Source organism: Mytilinidion resinicola, assembly GCF_010093595.1.
Source record: "Mytilinidion resinicola strain CBS 304.34 unplaced genomic scaffold BDZ99scaffold_2, whole genome shotgun sequence".
Classification (NCBI taxonomy): Eukaryota; Fungi; Ascomycota; class Dothideomycetes; order Mytilinidiales; family Mytilinidiaceae; genus Mytilinidion; species Mytilinidion resinicola.
Genome location: NW_022985438.1, coordinates 2778491 through 2796582, shown reverse-complemented (window position 1 = coordinate 2796582; position 18092 = coordinate 2778491). Strand labels below are relative to the sequence as shown.

The following is an 18092-nucleotide window of genomic DNA, read 5'->3' as shown; positions in this document are numbered from 1 at the left end:
AAACATATACCACATCAGCTCTCCCGTACAATGCACACGAGGGAAAACAAAAGAATACCCGAGGAGCAAAAGACCACCCTCCTCGAGGGAGGGTGTAGAAACCCCGGGCGGTTTACTCCGTTGACGATGGACTTATTATGTTTCCACGCGACTTTTCAGTCGAATCTATTAGGAAACTTTTCCGCGCGACTTTGCAGTCGAATCTATAGGAAAGAGCCATAATGTCAATTCCTGACAAGGGCGGGAGTCGAACCCAGCGCCCTTGCAGTTGTGTTGCGCAGAGGACCATTGCCACTGCGCCCGACCGGCCTGCTGCTCAAATTAGTTGGGGGTTGGCAGAATTAACTGGAATAAATGGATGAGTGAGTGTCTGCTGTCAAGCCACAGGTGAAAGATTGTGGCGGAGCGAGTGGCTCGCACGCGGAGGTCTTCCGCGATGGGTCAATAGTAGGAGCAAAAGGAGGAGGATTCTCACTCGCATTCCTCCCTGCTAAATCTCTTGTGCCAACATCCAACTCCGAGATCTTGTTTCCTCCTGTTACACCGAGAAGCTCTATGCCTCCTCTGCCTGTTTAAATCAGCTCGACCCGCGGAATATATCCTTGCCGCCTCTTTACTGTGCGGAAATTGATTGAGGAATAGCATCACAGCAACTGTAGGCTCGCACGAGCACTTCACCAAGGTTTACCGTTAGAGTGCGTCCGGCTGTGGTGTTTTGCTCCTTCAATGATTTTCGGATCTTGTGATCATCCGCGGAAAGTGTCCAGCCGAAGACGTGCATGGTAAGGTGATAGGGTAGAGAGGAGTAATATGACTACCGAGATTGCAATTTGACTCACTTACATAGAGGAAAGAGGAAGTGTGCTCTTCGTACCGTAGGACTCTTGAATCATACCTACTACGGACTGTCTCATCCCCATCTCCCCCTCACTCCTCCTTGGAGAAAAACCCAACATCACCACTCACCTTCCCCAACTCCACCAATCTCTCCCGCATCCCCTCCGCCCTCGCCTTAACCTCCCCCTCTAACCCCCCAAAATCACACCTACCCACCCACTCCCCAACCCCATGCTGCAGCACATTCCGCGTCCTCCCCTTCCCACCCCTCACACACCCCACACTCCCATGCAACGTCATCCTCTCCCTCCCCTTCTCATACTTCCCGCGATGCAAAATATTATTATCATAAAACACCACATCCCCGGGGCCCAACTTCACCCTAACCTCCCCCTCCAACCCCGTCTCATACGGCCCCGCGGCCCTCTCCCGCTCCGTCCGCGCCCTCCTATGACTCCCCGGCACCACAATCAAACTATCGTCCTCATACAGCGGCAGATTCCACTGCGCATGCCACGCCGGCCGCGCCAGCCGCTCGCGCTCCTCCGCCGGCCCCGCGTCCGCGGGCACGTCGTCCCGGTGCCACCGCAGCTCGAAGTCCTCGTCGGGCCGGACCAGCAGATTGTAGAGCTCCATGACCAGCTCGTCGGCCGTGCAGCCGCCGCCGATCAGCTCGGCCACGACGGCGAGGAGGGGCGGCGAGAAGTAGCTCGAGGCGAAGAGGAGGTGGTCAGGGAGGTCCGGGTGCAGCAGGTGCTGCACGCCCCAGATCCCCGCCGAGGCGTCGGCGGGCCAGGGCGGGAATTGCTTGGGCAGCGTGCGGATGTGGGGCCAGGCGCCGGAGCGGGCGAGGGCGGTTGTGCGGGCGCCGGCGGCGCGGAGGGCTTCGAGGGTCGAGGGGGGGATGAAGGAGGGGAGGATTACGAAGCCGTCGCGTTCGAGGGAGGTGAGGAGAGGGGATTGGGGTGGTGGGATGGTGGTTGGGGTTGTTGAGGTTGCCATTGTGGCAGAGAGGGGTGAGCTACATTGAATGGGAATTTGTGGGGTTATTAGTTGGGGTTGATCAGAGGTTGTATGGTTATGTGGTATCGTGATGTTGAGTTGGAGTTGAGATGGTTCAGGCGAATGAGAGCCGACGGACGTTTGATAGTGCCAAGATATGGTCACGTGATATGTTATACCAAAAGGTAGAATAGTTAATGAACATAAATCAATTGATGAGGCCCGCAGGTTACACTTCTTGATATCCTTATTCATCATGTGACAAGTAGTAGACTTAGTTAACGTCACAGTGAATTCAAAGTGTGAATGTTGGATACCAAATATATCTTTCATTGGATAAGTGCGCCTCTTGACGCACGAAAAGGTTGGATAGACACAAGGAACCGCGGCGAATCCCGCTTTAGAAGAATATAATCATCCCATCTCTATTCCATGATGGGGTTGTAACAGAAAGAAATGCGCCGGGTTGCTCTATCCCAACGGCCGTTAATATGTGCAATGATCAATTGCATATGGTATCGGTGCGAAGCCTTCTGAGGCTAGACAGCACAGCTGGCCATGACGCCCCTCTACATATGAGCGCCAAAGTTGCCCCATCTCCTCAAGTTCTCCGGGCCAGCCTGATCGCCGTCGATCCATCGCTTCAGGGTATCCATCCACCACTCCTTGGGCGCGTCCTCTCGTTTTTCGGCAATGGCAGTGGGGACAGGTATAGGCCTCAGGGCGGTGACGAAGGTGGAAGGGAAAGGAAGGCCGAGTGAGCCAGTTCCCGTAGGGCCAGCTGTGCTGGCGGTGCCAGTGCCAGTGCCAGTTGTGAGGAGGGCTCCTCGACGCTCACGCCTGGCGCGACCGGGAGTTGGCTCTGGGACGGCGAAGGGTGCTGAAGTCGGTGCAAGGTCATATCGGACCTTGAGCTTCCTGACGCCAGTGGCTGCGGGGATTGGCACGAAGCCACTGCTAGCAGTGCCGGTGGGGAAGCCCGTGCTTGCGGTAGCTATGACTGGGCCATGGTGGTAGCCAAAGATGTCGGCGAAGACATCTTGAAGAGACAGTCAGTAAGCGGACTTCTTCAAAGAGGGGGCTTTACGTACCGGCTGATGCCACGCCAATGGATCCAAGGATTAAGAGGGATCGGATAGGGTTGAAGAGCATGGTTGCGGAGTTGTTCTAAGTGACGTGTGTTTGAAAAGCGAATGGTATAATGGTCTTTCGAATGGCACAGCCAGAAAGAGTAAAAAAAGGAGCAGCGAAAGACAGACTACCTAAGACAAGTCTCAGGATGGAAAGAAGGTGGTGATGAAGTGAAAGAATGGAGGCTCAAGAGTTCAAATAAGTAGAGAACGAGAGTGAGTCCGCGATACTCAAAAGGTACAGAAGAAAGCGGATATACTTGATGAAGAAGCTAGATTGCTCTCTTTATTGACGTTCAAGGCTATTCCGTCCAGTTGATTGCTTCTCCACAATTGCAGCAGCAGTACCACGATCTCCTTCCATAAGGACTGTTACGAAGCCCTGCAGTGCTACACTCGAGCCTCATTGGAAGCACGCCAACTCGGTTTCTTTGCAGATCGTGAACAGAAACATCGGAGAGGCCGGGAGGATGTTTCTGTTTCCGTGACGTCGCCCAATCAACGGAGCATCCACTATGCACGTCGGCGGGAATGATGCATGAGCGACCTCGCCAAGCTCTCTAGGGCAGGAGGACGGTTGTACGCATGCTCCTGCCATTAAGGTATTCGGCCGTTGAGTTAGATGGCAGTGTACAGGGGAGAGAGGATCTTGGGGCTGTAGGGAAGGCGGTTGGGGATTAAGGAGACGGAGCCCACTTTTTCGCTTGCCGATCCGTTTCGAGCGCCCCTGTTCACGAGAATGGGGGCCAATCACATACTAGTCACGTGTTTCATCCTCCTTCGGCCGATTACGGCTTGCATGAACGCTGGGATACCCATATAACCACTCAACCACAATCGTCGTTCTTAGATTGAGTGTGCTACCGCGATAGGAATGTTCTTGGCCAAAGCACTGTGGCAGACGAAACTCCGAAGTCAACTTCCCTGTTCCTGAGGTGTATACGGCTATCGACTTCGACGACGGGATCATGCAGGAAAGAAAGGTCCTGTCTCGAGAGTATTGCCTTATCTTTCGGCGAGGATCTTGGAAGGATGCCGCACAACAGCCGACTTCTTTACCACTCCCACACGGGCCATCCTTAGTCCACTATGAATTAATGAACCAACGCGCATTATGCGCGGAAGACTTATCGGAGACGCCTGAGACTTACCCATCCCCGAAGCTCGAAATCCCGTTTAGATGTTTCACGAATGCCAGTGGAACATACTCGTCTGATCTCAGAGCCAAAAGAGCTCGCTATTTTTGTTGTAAAGGCCATAAAGGAAGGCTCGCTTTGTTGCGAGAGATTAAATTGTGATTGAGAACAACAATCGTGTTAGTTCAATTTTATCCCCTCCTTTGAATTGTTTCCTTCTTCAATCAGACCTGTGACATGTCAACTGGCTCATCTATTTCTTATAGCTCTTCTGTTGCTATACGAGGAGTTTTCGTCATTAGTGCTTCTGCAGAATAGCATCCATCGCTGAACAGGACCACTCCTCATTCCATGTGCTATCCATGCATAATTTCCATTGTGTATAGGTTGTCTAGATTGTGTATATACATCACATCTTTCGCTTTCCGTAGCCACAATCTGTATTTTCACAATACGTGCAATGGAGTTAAACAACTTAGCTGCAGTTCCACTTTGCTGGTTGATAAAAGGAACGTGGGATGCGCTCTCCACCCTCTCATCAAAATCTTCTCCTATTTTCTCACGCAAGAGAACCCGCACTCTAACAACAACCTCAACCGCGTTCTCTCTCTCAAAACCTCTCAAAACCTTCGCCCGCTATGGATCGACCACTCGTTATCCTACCGGACTACCTTGAAGAGCGTGTGGTCCGGCTCTCAAACATGAACGTTGGACTCTTCGAAATGGAGGAGTCAGTCCGTCCCTGCAGCCGGGGTAGCTTATACCATATCCTGCGATGCGGTCATAAGGTTCGCACCACCGTTCCGGAGCGCTGCGGAGAAAATTGCCGCATCTTTTGGAATGGATCAGACTTCGCCTGCCCACGCTGCATTGAGAAAGAGCTACGAGCAATTCGTGCGGCTGGCGACGCTATGGAAATCCCTGAAGAAGACATCATTGCGGAGATTAAGTTCTCTATTGACGCTGAAGTCGCCTTAAGTCGGAAGCGTGTTGCCACTACGGTGATGTATCGCGACTCTATAGAAGACTTCTATAGGGATAACTTCCCGGAACTGGTGGAGGCTGACGCACTGATGGAAACTACGCAAGATGGAAGATGTTGAGCACAAGTTCCTGCGTACCTCAGCGAGGGCACAGCCCTGGAATCCGGAGATCTGGCAGCGATATCACCGGACCCATACTGCTGATGCTCGGAACTACAGCCGTAGGTATACCATGGCTGTACCACCTGCTGATGACCTTGTAGATAGCCTGACCGAGGAGCTTCAATCATTCGGCGCTGCAATCCGGGATGACGGAGACCACTCTCAGGTCGACGAAATTGATGATATGTTCGGACGTCTCGAAGCCAAGGGCCCAGAACAAGACGCGAACATTTCCGGATAACCGGTCTACGCCGTCGATGACCCGTATAATCGAGGGTAGAATCAGCGAACTACCTGGATATCGCATTGCAGTAATGTCATAATCATACTCCCCTTGGGTGGATAGTTCTACCACCCGAACAACTAGTGTAGGTACACCAGTATCTGCCATTTAGTTATATCATGACTGGTGAGACAATCTCCCTATCAAGTCAATAGAAATCCCTCGCCCCCCAAAATATCAATCTTAGTTCTAGTGCTGGTGAGACGTGCTGACGGAGTCTCAGGAGCTCCTTGTTCTATCAGCAACCACAATGTACAATGTGTATATATGATTCACTGTCTGTATATGCGCCACAACTTTCACATCGCGCGGCCATGAAGTGAATGTCTACGATGCGGAACATGATCAGATAACGAAGGTGAATCTCGCTTTTGCTGGTGGATAAAAAGAGCGTCAGATGCGCTCTTCGAGTCTTCACCGAACTTCACAACCCCGTTGGCCGTTGCTCAAGCAACCTTCCGAACCCCACCCCCTAACACTACAAACCGAAATTCACAACACTCCTCCGTCGTCGCCAAGGATGGACAGGCCCCTCATCATCCTCCCTCCCTACCTTGAAGAGCGTGTGCAGCGACTTTCGTCGTTGAACCTCGGCCTCTGAGATGGAGTAGTCGGTGCGCCCATGCACCTTCGACAGTTTGGGGCGACAATCTGCGACGAATCACAGGAGTCGGTCCGTCAGGTCGATGAGATTGACAACTTGTTTGGTCATCTCTAGGCCACTGCACTCCGCTAGAAGCCGCTCATTTTCGCCTGCACCCCTGCGGATATATTGGTCGACGGCTTGACTGACAACATGCAATTCTTTAACACAGCTATCGAAGACGAAAACTTCGAGAATGCCTTTCAGCGACTACAAACTAAAGACCCTTACGCGAATATAAACACTGGAATGGTTGGACGACTTATATGCCATGGTTGACTGGATTGGATAGTCGTAGGCGCGAAGCTCACTTGACCTGTTAGGAACTCAACTGGTTCAGGTACTGGAATGGCTGAATCAATTGTGATGCCATGGGTGATAGGGAAAACCGGGGACGCGGAGTTGGCCTGTCGTCTGCATAGGTAGCTCCTTGTTTTGTAAACTCTCTACCAATCAAATCCATGAAATTCCTCCTCTCAAATCTCCAACTCCTCTTCTTACACGAAAGACGTGATCTATAACTTCTATAATCAATGATGAATAACAATGACTCGATTTGGCCCTGTTCTGTGATGCCTATATGGTCTTTACAGATGTTTGTACAACGTCTCGCTACCGTCCGTGTGTGCTTCAACACACTTCAAGAAATCAGAACAAGCTGGAGAGCTACCAGCTGGAACAGCCCGTAAGTTCCTTGAGGTACTCCCAGGTATGTCAAGCATGTGAGATTTGGGCGCCTTCCGAGTTATATCCTCAAGCTCTTAACGTCTTTCCCAGGACCATGACCAGCGCAGGTAACAGAACATTGTGAAGACATCGAGAATTGCCCTGACAAGACAACACAAACCGTCCAAACCTCTCTAACATCACTGGAAAGCATAGTGAATGTTAGAGCGCGCCTAACCTACGTCACGTCACATGGCTGCCGCCAACCGCGTCAATATAAATTCACAACACAACACCCTCCCTCCAACCCACCACCTCGCCACACCCATCTCGGCGAGGTAAACTCACAGCAACGCCATCCCTCAAACCTACCAGTTCGCTACAAACCTTTCACTACACAATCTCACAACAATCAAACCTGCGCCACAAGCCAAACAAACCAAAACAACCGCAACAGCCATGGTCCGCCGCCGCCCAACCTGGCGCGACCGCATCTTCGAGCCCGCCTCCCTGCCCGCCTCCCCCTTCCCCCCTGCATCTCCCGAGCGCCCCATCACCCTCGCCCAAATGGCCGCCACCGTCGCCCCCTGCGCAACCGATTCACGCTACCATCTGCTATCCTGCGGCCACAAAATCCACACCACCACGACCCTCTCCTGCGGCACCAACTGCAAGCACCCGGCCACTGAGGCGGAGTTCTTCTGCGCACGCTGCTTCACTGAGCCACTCGAGGAGTCCATGTCCGCGGATCTAGTCAGCGCGCGGCTCGCGCGGGCGATTGCGGATGACTGCGGTCCGTACAAGAAGCGGGAGTGTGAAGCGGTGCCGGACAGGGAAGAGGTTGTGGACCTTCTTGCTGACATGTTTGGGAAGGACTATGACGAAGCGGTGAAGGAGGAGGAGGCGAAAGAGGAGAAGAAGGAGAGGAAGCGCCCGGGGGGCAAGCCGGTCACGCCGTCTATGCGCGAGTCTACTGTGAAGGGAGAGGAGAAGGAGGGGAAGGAGAGGAAGCGCCCGGGTCGTGGCAGTGCGGTGATGCTGAAGCGTCGAGATCGTTCTGCTTCACCTGTGGGTGAGAGCTCTCGACGACGTCGGTCTCGCTCCCCGCTCCCAAGACGCGCGGAAAACGAGTAGTCATTCGCTCGCAATACTGACGATGGCTGTATTGGACGAGGGAAAGTTGATAGTAAATGGCACGAGTGTCTCAAGGGGCCTTTAATTTGTCTTGTCAGAAAGCCTGAACATATGCGTGTTGCCGCTGCTTGGGGTACCCCTATGTGATTCTATGATTCTAAACATGATGTAAAGGTCGATGCAGTAGGACTTACGCTGTCTTTTAGCCAAATAGCCACCTACAGTGCGTGGTCATAGATATCCGCACACTTCTTTACCACTGCTTGTAGTACCTCAAGGTGTTTTGGAAATACAGGGCGTCGGTTCACACTTGCAATCTGTGTACACTCTTATGCCACTACTTGGGGTGGCCTAACGAATTTACGAGATATTCAAAGGGTAGGACTTCGGTCTGATTCGAAACTCTGAAAATAACTTGAGGCACCACAAGCGGCAGCAGAAAAGTGTGCGGATATCTATGACAAGACACAGTACTCATTAGGCCACCCCTTACAGTAGTGTAGAGCGAGCAATGGTAGAGGTAGAGTAGTGATATATTCGTGTGCCTAGGCATTCTTTTTACGAGAATTATGTGAATATTGTTATGTTTTCAATGAGACTGTCTTTTGACTGACCTAATACTATCTTCTGCCGCCGCTTGGGGTACCTCTATAGACTTTCAAGACTTCGAATATAATGTGAAGGTCGATGCAGGAGGAATCAGATTGCCTTTTAATTAACCTACTACCGTGCTTCTGCCGCCGCTTGGGGTGTCCCTATAGGTTTCCAAAGCTCCAAATATGATGTAACAGTCGAGGTAGAAGGAGTCAGACTGACTCTTGACTGACCTGTTTTCTTCTAATATACCGCTGCTTGGGGTACCCTCATAGATATCCAAGTCTCCAAGTATGATGTAATAGTCAACGGAGGGGGAATTAGTCTGTCTCTTGACTGACCTACTTTCTTCTATATTACCGCCGCTTGGGGCACCCCCATAGATCTCCAATACTCCCAGCATGATGTAATAGTCGACGCAAGAGCAATTAGTCTACCTCTTGACTGACCTACTTTCTTCTGTTGTGCCGCTGCTTGGGGTGGCCCCCCTAGGTTTCCGAGTCTCCGAACATGATGTAATAGTCGACGCAGAAAGAGTCACGCTGCCCTTTGAATAAACGACTACCTACCAGTTGGGCTACCCCGGACAGTCGTATCGAGAGCACAAGAGTGGAGGCTGAGCAGTGGGATATCCGTGTGCCCAGGCTTCGAACCTCTTTGGACGATGCAGAGGTTATGACAATGAAAACTAGACTACCTCTTTACTGACCTACGTCCTTCAGTCTGCCGCCGCTTGGGGTAGCCCCATATATTTCCAAACCTCCGAACATGATGTAATGGTCGATGCAGTAGGAATCAGGCTGTCTCCTGGAGCACCCGAGGGGATATCGATCTGGCACTGACCAAACGCTATGTCCCAGTCATTTACCCCAAACCTGTCGGTTGTACCACTACTCAGGCTTCGCTCTTGTGCTCTTGATACCACCGTCAGGGTGGCCCAGCCGACAGCTGGCCGGTCAGTCAAAAGAATAGGTGGGAAAGATGGGTCCCTCTTCTCAATTTTGGACTTGCCGGTAGACTAGACTAGGGAACGATATACCTTTGTATGTTTAGTAGAAAGTCTTGACATGTTTAATATAAACCTACGCCTAGGTTTCCAGAACAACTAAATAGATGCAGCGTTGATTCATGAGTGCTCTGTCCCTTCTCGAACGTAATGATTACTGTTGCACCTGGATAATACCCTGGATTCGTGAAATATTTAAATGATTCGGCCGCCTGCGTGTAGAACTGTACCCAGCCTTGGAACCTGTTATCACAATACGGAGGTTAGATAATAGGTCTTAAGTTTTAGCATACCGAGATCATACCAAGAGGACTTCACTGTTGCCCGCTCGGCGCCACTGTGAGGAGTAGCTCATCTAGCAGGTAGCTGATTAGTCAAGAGACAGTCTAGTTTCCACTGCATTAACCTTTATCTCCTAGAAGGACGTAAAATTTGTAGGCTCAGGCACAAGGTTAGAAGATGACACTGCTCCCGCTCTACCTTTGCTGAAGCGATACCACTGTAAGGAGTAGCTCAATTTGCAAGTATCCGTCAGTCAAGAGGCGGCCTAAGTTCCACCGCACTGACCTTTATCTCCTAGGACGTAAAATTTGTAGGCTAAGGCACAGGGCTATAAGATGACACTGCTCCGGCTCTACCTTTGCTCGCGCGATACCACTGTAAGAAGTAGCCCAACGCCTAGGTAGCAGGTCAGACAAAAGATAGTCCGATTTGCACTGTCTCGTATTGTAAAATGGGCCTGTGAGTGAATGTCAGGGTAAACAGGTAGTGAAGTGAATCAAAGAAGTTAAGACGACGCACTGACCAACTAATTCACCATCTCGACGGCGCTAAATCGGTTACCTAGCCGCAAGATCTTGTCTGCTGAGGTCCGATTCTGCTTCACGTAACTTCCATCACCTTCTTTGACGCTTCTTCCGCTCGCCAACAAAGCTGCATCTCAGCGTACCCTCAATATCAACGACGCTTCACGAAACAGACGCGACGACCTACTCTCAACAATGACTTCCCCCAAGTTGCCACACGAACGCGAGCCCGACTCTGACTGCGACGCACCTGAAGATCCTCCAGCCACACCGCCCTCCCAGCTCTTCTCCGGCGGCTGGGGCAACTCCTACGCTGATGTCCTTCGCAAGTCCAATTCGTCGCCGTTGCATGCGGGCACCGCGGGCAGTGAGCTCCACCACCACTCTAGCCCAGCGCCGTACGACAACGCGCAGGAAGAGAGCGCTTCGGATCCTGGAGGCCCGATGGACATGACGGATGACGAAGACTCAGGGTTTCTAGCTAGCGACGAGGACTCTTCCGATTCTGATGCAGAGACAACATCTGCACCGCCAATGCCGGTGGGTGGAGAGCACCTACGTGAGACGCAGGACATGCCTATAGACCTTGCTTCAGAGGTCAACGAGTCCGACGAGGAAGACGCAGGAATGTCAGTGAGCGGAGAGGACTCGCCTGATTCCGACGCGGAGACTACATCACCAAAGCACGTACCCGGGACGCAGGACATGCCTATAGACCTTGCCTCAGACAGCAACGAGTCTGACGAGGAGACTAAATCGTCCACGATGCTCGCTGACGGCACAACCGCGGATCTTATGGAGGGAGTTGAGGCCCAAGATGGCGGCATGCTAGAGACAGACGCTCGCGAGGACTCTTTGTTTAGCGAAGAAGCTCCTAGCGAGCCAGAGTCTATCACTAAGGTCTTCGCGCCAGCCACCGACGACAGTGAGCCTAAGGAGCTTCGACTCCGTTGCGATGTTGATCGGTGCGTTCATATACTGCGATGCGGCCATGCAGTACTCGCCATCGACGCTGCCGACGGAATGCTGTGTGCGAAGAATTGCATCAGACCCAAAGGCCGACATGGCGTCGAAGGAGAGCTCGGCTGTCGTCTATGCTATCGACTGAACAATGGTCCTGCGGTGTCCTGGTATCTCCAACGACTCGACGACCTGCTACTGCGCCGCCATGTCGCGGAGGATGAGTCCGAAAAGATGCAGAAGTACCGGCCGAGCGAGATCGTCTTTCTGGTGAACGACGGCGTGGTCTTCCCACGAGCCATTCGAGCAGCGCCGCACCAAGGGGTGCTTCGAAACGCGCTGGATGAGGGGGAGCTTGACTTTGACGTCGTTGGTGCTAAAGCTATACCGGCGGATACGCTCAAGAACATCGGCGATATACGCGAAGCCGTATCCGTAGCCGCCGAGAAGGAGCGCGCGCGATACGATATAGCCAAGCGGCAGTCCCGCGTACGACGACCTACTGTCGATGTCAAGGCTAGGGAAGCACTGATATCTCAGATCGAGCACTTTAGCGAACAGTTGGAGCACGAAGTTGCCCCTAAGAAGCCTGCCGGCTGGGGTGCGAAGATGACGGCGTGCTATATCTTCGAGCTCGTGGATTATGGAACGATGTTGCCGCTATCGAAGGTGGATGTTGTCATGGCTGCTTGCATAGCGACGGGGTTCGAGAGGCTACAGTACGAGGTCGCAGGCGTGTCGGTCGCCAGAGTCTGCGAGTTGACGCATTGCAAAATGGGTGATGTCGAGGCTGCAATGGAGACTCTTAGGGGAGCTTTGTATCGCAGAGCGGTCAACCCAGCTGGACATAATTATCGGTCACTCAAGCGGACCTTGCCGCAGCTAGAGGTTCTTGTATGGATTGCTAAGGAGATGGAACCGAAGGCGTAAGGCAGTGATGTGGGAATCCGCGCCTGAGAAGAAGCACTGAAGTCTGAGTGGAACGGTCTGAGAAACGCTTCTTAAATCCGACGGGTGATAGAATCAGTGAAAACAAAGAACCCTGTTGGAAATCCTCGTCAACAAATGAGTGAAGACATAGTGTCAACGGATAAACTTGGTAAATCGGATGTCGGTGAGAATTGATCGTACCTGAGAAACCAGCTGCAGATACAGGTACCGTCTTCAGACACCCCCAAGCCTCGGAAAGCGTTCTATATCGCGAATTCAAAGGCACTTAGCAATGTCAAAGACGGCGGGTTGCGAACGGGGACAGAGGAGATAGACCCCTGAATTACGAAGTCTGTAATGACATCGTGAATCTAGTGTGTAAACGACCCCCGAAACTACTAGACCAGTGCACTCGATCATGTTAAAGAGACGGTCCGTGGACTAGGAGAATGACACATAGAGATTAACATTGATATCTTCTAACCGTCTAGAGGGAGTTGTGAAGAAGTTTTAGAACTTCCTGCATCGCCAGTAAATATTTCAAAGTACAGTGAAATGCCATGAGTATATGCACAATCGTTCGTCACTGCTTAGGTACCACCATGGGACTTCAGAGTCTAGGCGCAAGGTCAGGTTTCAAGCAGTGGAATCTGAGCTGCTTTTCGCTAGCCGGCTTCTCGGGAACGGGTCTGCTCCTGAGAATAGTGCCGTTCTTCCATAGTGGCACTCAAGCAGAAGTGTATCCACGTGCTCAGACTTACGGCCTAGTACTGCGATATCAAGGTGGAGGATTCAGATCCAGCCCTTCGACGTGGAGCTTGAAAGCGTCGTTCCTGGAGTAAGACCCCGCAACATCAAGGTCCAGTCGGCCACGCTCACAGTCCTCGAAGTCTGCCTCGACGGCCAGGAGCTTGCCGTCGGTGATTTCCCAGAGTGGGCCAGCGAGTACCTCACCCAGAGGTGACACGATGCACGACCCACCTCTGCAAATGAACTCTTCATCGTCATTATTAGCGGCGTGACTCTTCGAAGAAATCGAGCCCGGGGGACTGGCTTTAGGGAGAGGCCATGATATCTGATGGTGTTCGGCAGTTTCGGTGATGATCGACTTTCTCCTACCTAGGGGCCCTCCATCAGACTCGTCCTCAAAGACTGACGGCGGACGGCTGGGATGAATGCCATTCTCCTTTGGAGAGGTCGTCTCGTCTTGTCCTTCGGTATCTTTCTCGACAATTGGCCAACAGATTTCGTGCTTATCCTCCGTGAAAGTAACGGTAGACCTTCTCCGACGATGTGACTGAGGAGCCTCGGCGCTTTGAGGCGTTGCATTTTTGGGTTGAGTGGCACTGTTCCCTTGGACCCACGATGGTAGATGCTTTCTCTTGACACATTGATTAGCACTCAGCACGAATGCCCTGCTCTCGCATCCCACCGTCTGCATCAACGGCAACCAGGTATCCCGCGCGTCTGCTGTTGGTGCCAGGTACAGATTGACATTTTGAGAATAGAGACTGTGTCTAAGGAGTGGCATGTAGTTCTCCCAGCAGATTGCAGCAGCGAGCGTCAACTTGACTCCTTGAATTGTTGTTGTGACGGCGCGTAGAGTACTCGGGCTTCCCTGCGCCCAGATCAGCCTTTCAGAACCCGTTGGCATAACCTTCCTCCTCTTTCCGAGCACTCCATATCGTGGACACACGTATACAACTCCGCAGTATAGGCTGCCTCCAGCTTTCTCGACTAGACCGGTGACGATGAAGACGCCGGTCTCTCGAGCTATCCTTTCCAGCTCTTCTCGAGTCCCATCTCCCCTATATTTTGTGTCCTTTGCTAGGGGAAGCTTCTTGTCCACCCAATCGTCGCCGGCGCCGACTGGTGTGTCTCCGAGATCGACGGCAGCATGGAAGTATTGGAGGAATTGTTCGCGTCCGATGGGGTCTCTAGCTCCCACTGAAGCACCGAAGTTGCATGTTCGAGGATAGCCGCCAAGGTATGCTTCGGGAAACAAGACGAGGTGGACGCCGGCTTGTGATGCTGAACGTGTTGTCTCTTCGAGAGCGTGGAGGGTGTCGACGGTTGAGGATAGAGTTCGGGCTTGGGCCACTGCGAGCTTCAATTTCTGAGGCATTGTTCCGTCAGTGCAATCAATGATACCAGCTGAGTGTCTAGAGGGCTGGCGATGGTATGAGTGAGAAGTACGAACATCCACTGAGTGATGGAGGTGCTATGGGACGAGTGGGTGCGGGGAGAGAGCTTTGTCACTCTGCCTCACCAGGCGCAATCGGGACGCCAATAGATCTATTAATTCACAAACCGCAACACCTACTACGCACAATAAGGGAGACAGACCTTTGTGAGCAAAGCGTATACAGACAACTCACGATGTCGAACTGCAATGCCTCGAAGGCTGAATCTGCCTGGCTGAAAGTATGGAGCTAGTCCAAACCTGTCTACTGTTTCCGAGGTTTCCATGACCCCTACCTCAGAGCGACCACCACCTACACCACTATCGTCTGTATTGATTGTACATTGGAGAAGACAATATATTTTATCCAAAAATATGGACACCGTGCCCATTACCAAGAAACCCACCAACATGAACGACCCCGAAATGCCTATATTTTTTTCGCTTTTCCCATGATACCCGGCTATGCTTAACAAGTAGATAGAAGATATACAAAGAATTGTGTCGCTAAAGAACCTATTTTACACCTCAAGACACATCCGTCTGTTCAAACCGGAAGATCTAACATATGCAAGCTACCTTACTTTCACAGCAACTCCCGACGTCGCAATTCCAGACTAGGGCGCCGGGGTAGCTGCAATGGGAATAACAGTGACAGTCTGAACGACGGTAACCGGGGGCGTCCCTTGGAAGCCCGAGCAGATCGGATCCGTCAATTCCCACGGCTTCCCATCGCAAGTGCAAGTACACGCTGCCGCAACGTTAGTTCCATCAGCAGTGCGGCAATCGTTCCTACGATAGATGATTAGACAGCCCTCTGGGAAATATAAGCAACCTGGGTCGGGCTAGACTTACGAGAGCTTGCAGCCACCGGACGAGTAGTAGGGGCTAATCGGTTCGAGTTCTTCCGTTGCTCTCAGGACTTCGTATCCCGCGAGTGTGAGCGCGCCGAGAGACTCGCAGCCCGGCTCGCTCGGGCAGTTCGTTGGTACGTCGTTGGGGATCGCAGGGAGCGCGTCACCGTCGATGAGGTCGTCGTCCATTGTGTTGGTCTCGTCGATGGGATAGATAGGGGCGGGTTCATCGCGTGCTGAGAGGAGGCTTCGCTTCTGGAACAGTAGACTGACGGTGCCGTAGTCGTTCCACTTGAGCTTGGCGTTGAGGTAGTTGTTCAATATCATCCATGCGTAGGTGTCCGCTAAGTATAGTCATCAGCGTTGATACTGAAAGGGAGTGACGGGTTGTCGGCTTGAGAGCGTTAAATGCTCACCATTTTCCAGAGTTCTTTCATTGATATCGTTTATATATTTCTTAGCATAACGCGAGCACTGAAGGGCTCCATAAATGGGTTTCTTGAACCCATAACAGAAGTTAGGCGACGAGCCATCGATCGTTGTGTCATCGACGTCGCTGACTACGCAGTGTGAGCAAGGCAGATCCGGGCGAAGATTTGTAGGATAAACTTACTGTGAGGGCTGATATTGGTAACATCGTTGTGCATTCATTTGTGGATCAGCACGTAGTCGTACGAGTTGATGGAGGCCAGGTCCTCGAACGCTGTTTTTTAGTCGATGTAAGCGTTAGTGTATTTCACCCGCGTACTCCAGAAAGTGGGACAAAATCCAATTGCATTGCAGGTTTGGCAACCGTCAATATTTCCTTTCCATTGACCATTGGCATCCTGGTCTGGTAGTACAAGTGATGAGACGAGTGAGTGCGGCGAGAGCTTTGTCACTCTTGTGCCTTCACCCGTCGCAATTAGGGTACCAATAGCTCCACTCAACCACACACCGTGGTGCCTACATACTAGAACGGAAACAGAGCTTTGTGAACAGAGTGTATACAGACAGGTCACGAGGTTAACCTGCAATGCCACGAGGTTGAATCCACCTTATTCTACTAAAAGTAGAGCGGGGCTAGCCCAAAACCGTCTACTGTTTCCGAGGCTACCTTCACCCGTCAAGCTTCATTCCTCATTCGTCTCGTAACTTCGCCTGTATATCCACGATCTGGGCCTTGGTTTCGCATGTGAGTGTCATATGATTCCGTAAGGACAGTGTCTAGAGGATGGCTAGAGTGACGCTATAGAGTGCTGCGCCTCCACATTCCTTGACTGCATCGGGAACACAAGACAGGTGCCAGTATAAGAGATGCCAGAATCCGAGTCAATAAACCTGCAGTAAGAAGGCGCCTTAGCATTGAAGCTATCTGTCATCTAGAACGACAATGGCTGGCAAAAGCGAGTACGTGGATGTCACCAAGCAAACCGAGGATGACTATGTCGACGTCACAGCGGCACCCCCGGCATATGGAGAGCCCAATGGAGGAGAAGGATCGAATTCTGATAGTAGGGTGTACACCGACACATTGAAAGCAGATGCCAAAGGAAAAGTAGATGTGTAAGTGGTCTGACTGGCAAGGAAGAGGCGCACACAAGTATATTCATTAAGTACTCTCGCTAACCTTACTCATTAGGCAATCACCAAAAGAATCTTCAAACCAAAGCTCGTCCAGAGCTGAAGTATCAATCGCCGAAGAAGTCGCCTCGGAAATCCGCTCTCTAGACGTCGGCGACCCAAACGAGTCCATCTCCATACCCATGATTTTGTCCACCGAGAAGCGCTCGTTCAAGTCTTTCATCAAGGGCAAAAGCGGCGAAGTGTCCCAACAAGTCATTGTGCGGAAGATGACTCGAGAACATTACAAGAAGTTCTATGCCAAAGACAAAGATGGCAATTACGTCGGCACTGAGAAGGCAGCTCCGGATGCTGGCTTGGTATTCGTGCCGTCAAAAAGCACGCCGGAGGACATCTTGGAGCAAGTGAGGAAGGTCGCCTTTGGGAAGCAGCATAACATCGATGGCTTTGGAGGTGTTTACGCTTATGGAGTAGGAGGAGGTGGGTACAGCGCTGGGTAGGCTCCGGCTAAAAATGAACTATTTTCTTAACGCTATGTGTCAGATGGTTAAAAACGCTGGGCGACTTTGACTCTCGTTGAGCATCCATGACGGTATTCGCCTGTACGAGACGCTTTGGAAAGACTTTGCCAGCGCAACATGGTCGAACTTCAGGGCTCCATACCGCCTTCCTCGGGAATAAAAAGCACCACAGCTATCATGCTTCTTTGGCGTTCATGACTCGATACAGGCGTGTATTGAGCGATCACCGCTGGCGAGCTCTATTGTGGAGAGGGCCGTTTTTCATCCACTGGTACTTAAACAGGTTCGAGGGAGGACCAGCTAGTCTGCTAATCCGGGCGGCCCCTGTTTTCAGAGGGGAATTCTGTGTTTAGGTATGTAAGACGGAGTAGACCTCTATCTTGATGCAGAATAACGCAGTGGGGCTCTGTGACAGACAAGCATGCATGCACAAGGCTAAGCGACAGGAAAGCCGGATGCAGTCGGTATCTTTCAGCAACTGCTTCCACTTCTTTTGTATTGAGGTCCCATAAATAGAAAGCAGTTACAGCTGCTTCTTCCAATGTTCTCTCGTCTTCTCATACGTCGTTCGGCCACGGCCATAAAGCTACATTGTGTGCCGGAGGAATGGCGAGGACAGCTTGTTGTGAGCACTGCTTCATCGCAGTACGAGGTATATCTGAAATCTCCCTTGTGTTGATCGGTGAAGCGTGGGCCTCGT

At 51.8% G+C, this 18092-nt stretch overlaps 8 protein-coding genes across 8 annotated transcripts; 4 read left to right on the top strand and 4 right to left on the bottom strand.

Moving 5' to 3' along the window:
• Nucleotides 1-789: 789 nt before the first annotated feature.
• BDZ99DRAFT_407572 (uncharacterized protein) lies at nt 790-1938 on the bottom strand. Its single transcript, XM_033716482.1, has one exon. The coding sequence runs from the start codon at nt 1837-1839 to the stop codon at nt 928-930; it is 912 nt and encodes a 303-aa protein (XP_033583570.1). The 5' UTR covers nt 1840-1938; the 3' UTR covers nt 790-927.
• A 352-nt stretch (nt 1939-2290) lies between these two features.
• Nucleotides 2291-3181, bottom strand: BDZ99DRAFT_139929 (uncharacterized protein). Its single transcript, XM_033712681.1, has 2 exons — nt 2931-3181; nt 2291-2878 (listed from the first exon to the last, which is right to left on the bottom strand). The coding sequence occupies exons 1-2, from the start codon at nt 2989-2991 to the stop codon at nt 2409-2411; spliced, it is 531 nt and encodes a 176-aa protein (XP_033583569.1). The 5' UTR covers nt 2992-3181; the 3' UTR covers nt 2291-2408.
• A 1562-nt stretch (nt 3182-4743) lies between these two features.
• BDZ99DRAFT_543226 (uncharacterized protein) lies at nt 4744-5666 on the top strand (the record flags this gene model as incomplete). Its single annotated transcript, XM_033726780.1, has 3 exons — nt 4744-5160; nt 5202-5313; nt 5352-5666. 3 exons carry the CDS (start codon nt 4744-4746, stop codon nt 5489-5491), a joined length of 669 nt encoding a protein of 222 aa, XP_033583568.1. The 3' UTR covers nt 5492-5666.
• A 1635-nt stretch (nt 5667-7301) lies between these two features.
• On the top strand, nt 7302-7976 carry BDZ99DRAFT_471822 (uncharacterized protein; the record flags this gene model as incomplete). Its single annotated transcript, XM_033721741.1, has 1 exon — nt 7302-7976. One exon carries the CDS (start codon nt 7302-7304, stop codon nt 7974-7976), a length of 675 nt encoding a protein of 224 aa, XP_033583567.1.
• Nucleotides 7977-10347: 2371 nt separating this feature from the next.
• On the top strand, nt 10348-12306 carry BDZ99DRAFT_139912 (uncharacterized protein). Its single transcript, XM_033712680.1, has one exon. It carries the CDS (start codon nt 10578-10580, stop codon nt 12270-12272), a length of 1695 nt encoding a protein of 564 aa, XP_033583566.1. The 5' UTR covers nt 10348-10577; the 3' UTR covers nt 12273-12306.
• A 744-nt stretch (nt 12307-13050) lies between these two features.
• On the bottom strand, nt 13051-14397 carry BDZ99DRAFT_485154 (carbon-nitrogen hydrolase; the record flags this gene model as incomplete). The annotated part of the gene is made up of 2 exons (XM_033722691.1): nt 13051-13325; nt 13392-14397. The coding sequence occupies 2 exons, from the start codon at nt 14395-14397 to the stop codon at nt 13051-13053; spliced, it is 1281 nt and encodes a 426-aa protein (XP_033583565.1).
• A 325-nt stretch (nt 14398-14722) lies between these two features.
• On the bottom strand, nt 14723-16113 carry BDZ99DRAFT_458455 (uncharacterized protein). Its single transcript, XM_033718916.1, has 4 exons — nt 15922-16113; nt 15725-15868; nt 15310-15652; nt 14723-15246 (listed from the first exon to the last, which is right to left on the bottom strand). The coding sequence occupies exons 1-4, from the start codon at nt 15953-15955 to the stop codon at nt 15072-15074; spliced, it is 696 nt and encodes a 231-aa protein (XP_033583564.1). The 5' UTR covers nt 15956-16113; the 3' UTR covers nt 14723-15071.
• Nucleotides 16114-16680: 567 nt separating this feature from the next.
• BDZ99DRAFT_471818 (uncharacterized protein) lies at nt 16681-17371 on the top strand (the record flags this gene model as incomplete). Its single annotated transcript, XM_033721740.1, has 2 exons — nt 16681-16853; nt 16930-17371. 2 exons carry the CDS (start codon nt 16681-16683, stop codon nt 17369-17371), a joined length of 615 nt encoding a protein of 204 aa, XP_033583563.1.
• Between the last annotated feature and the right edge of the window lie 721 nt (nt 17372-18092).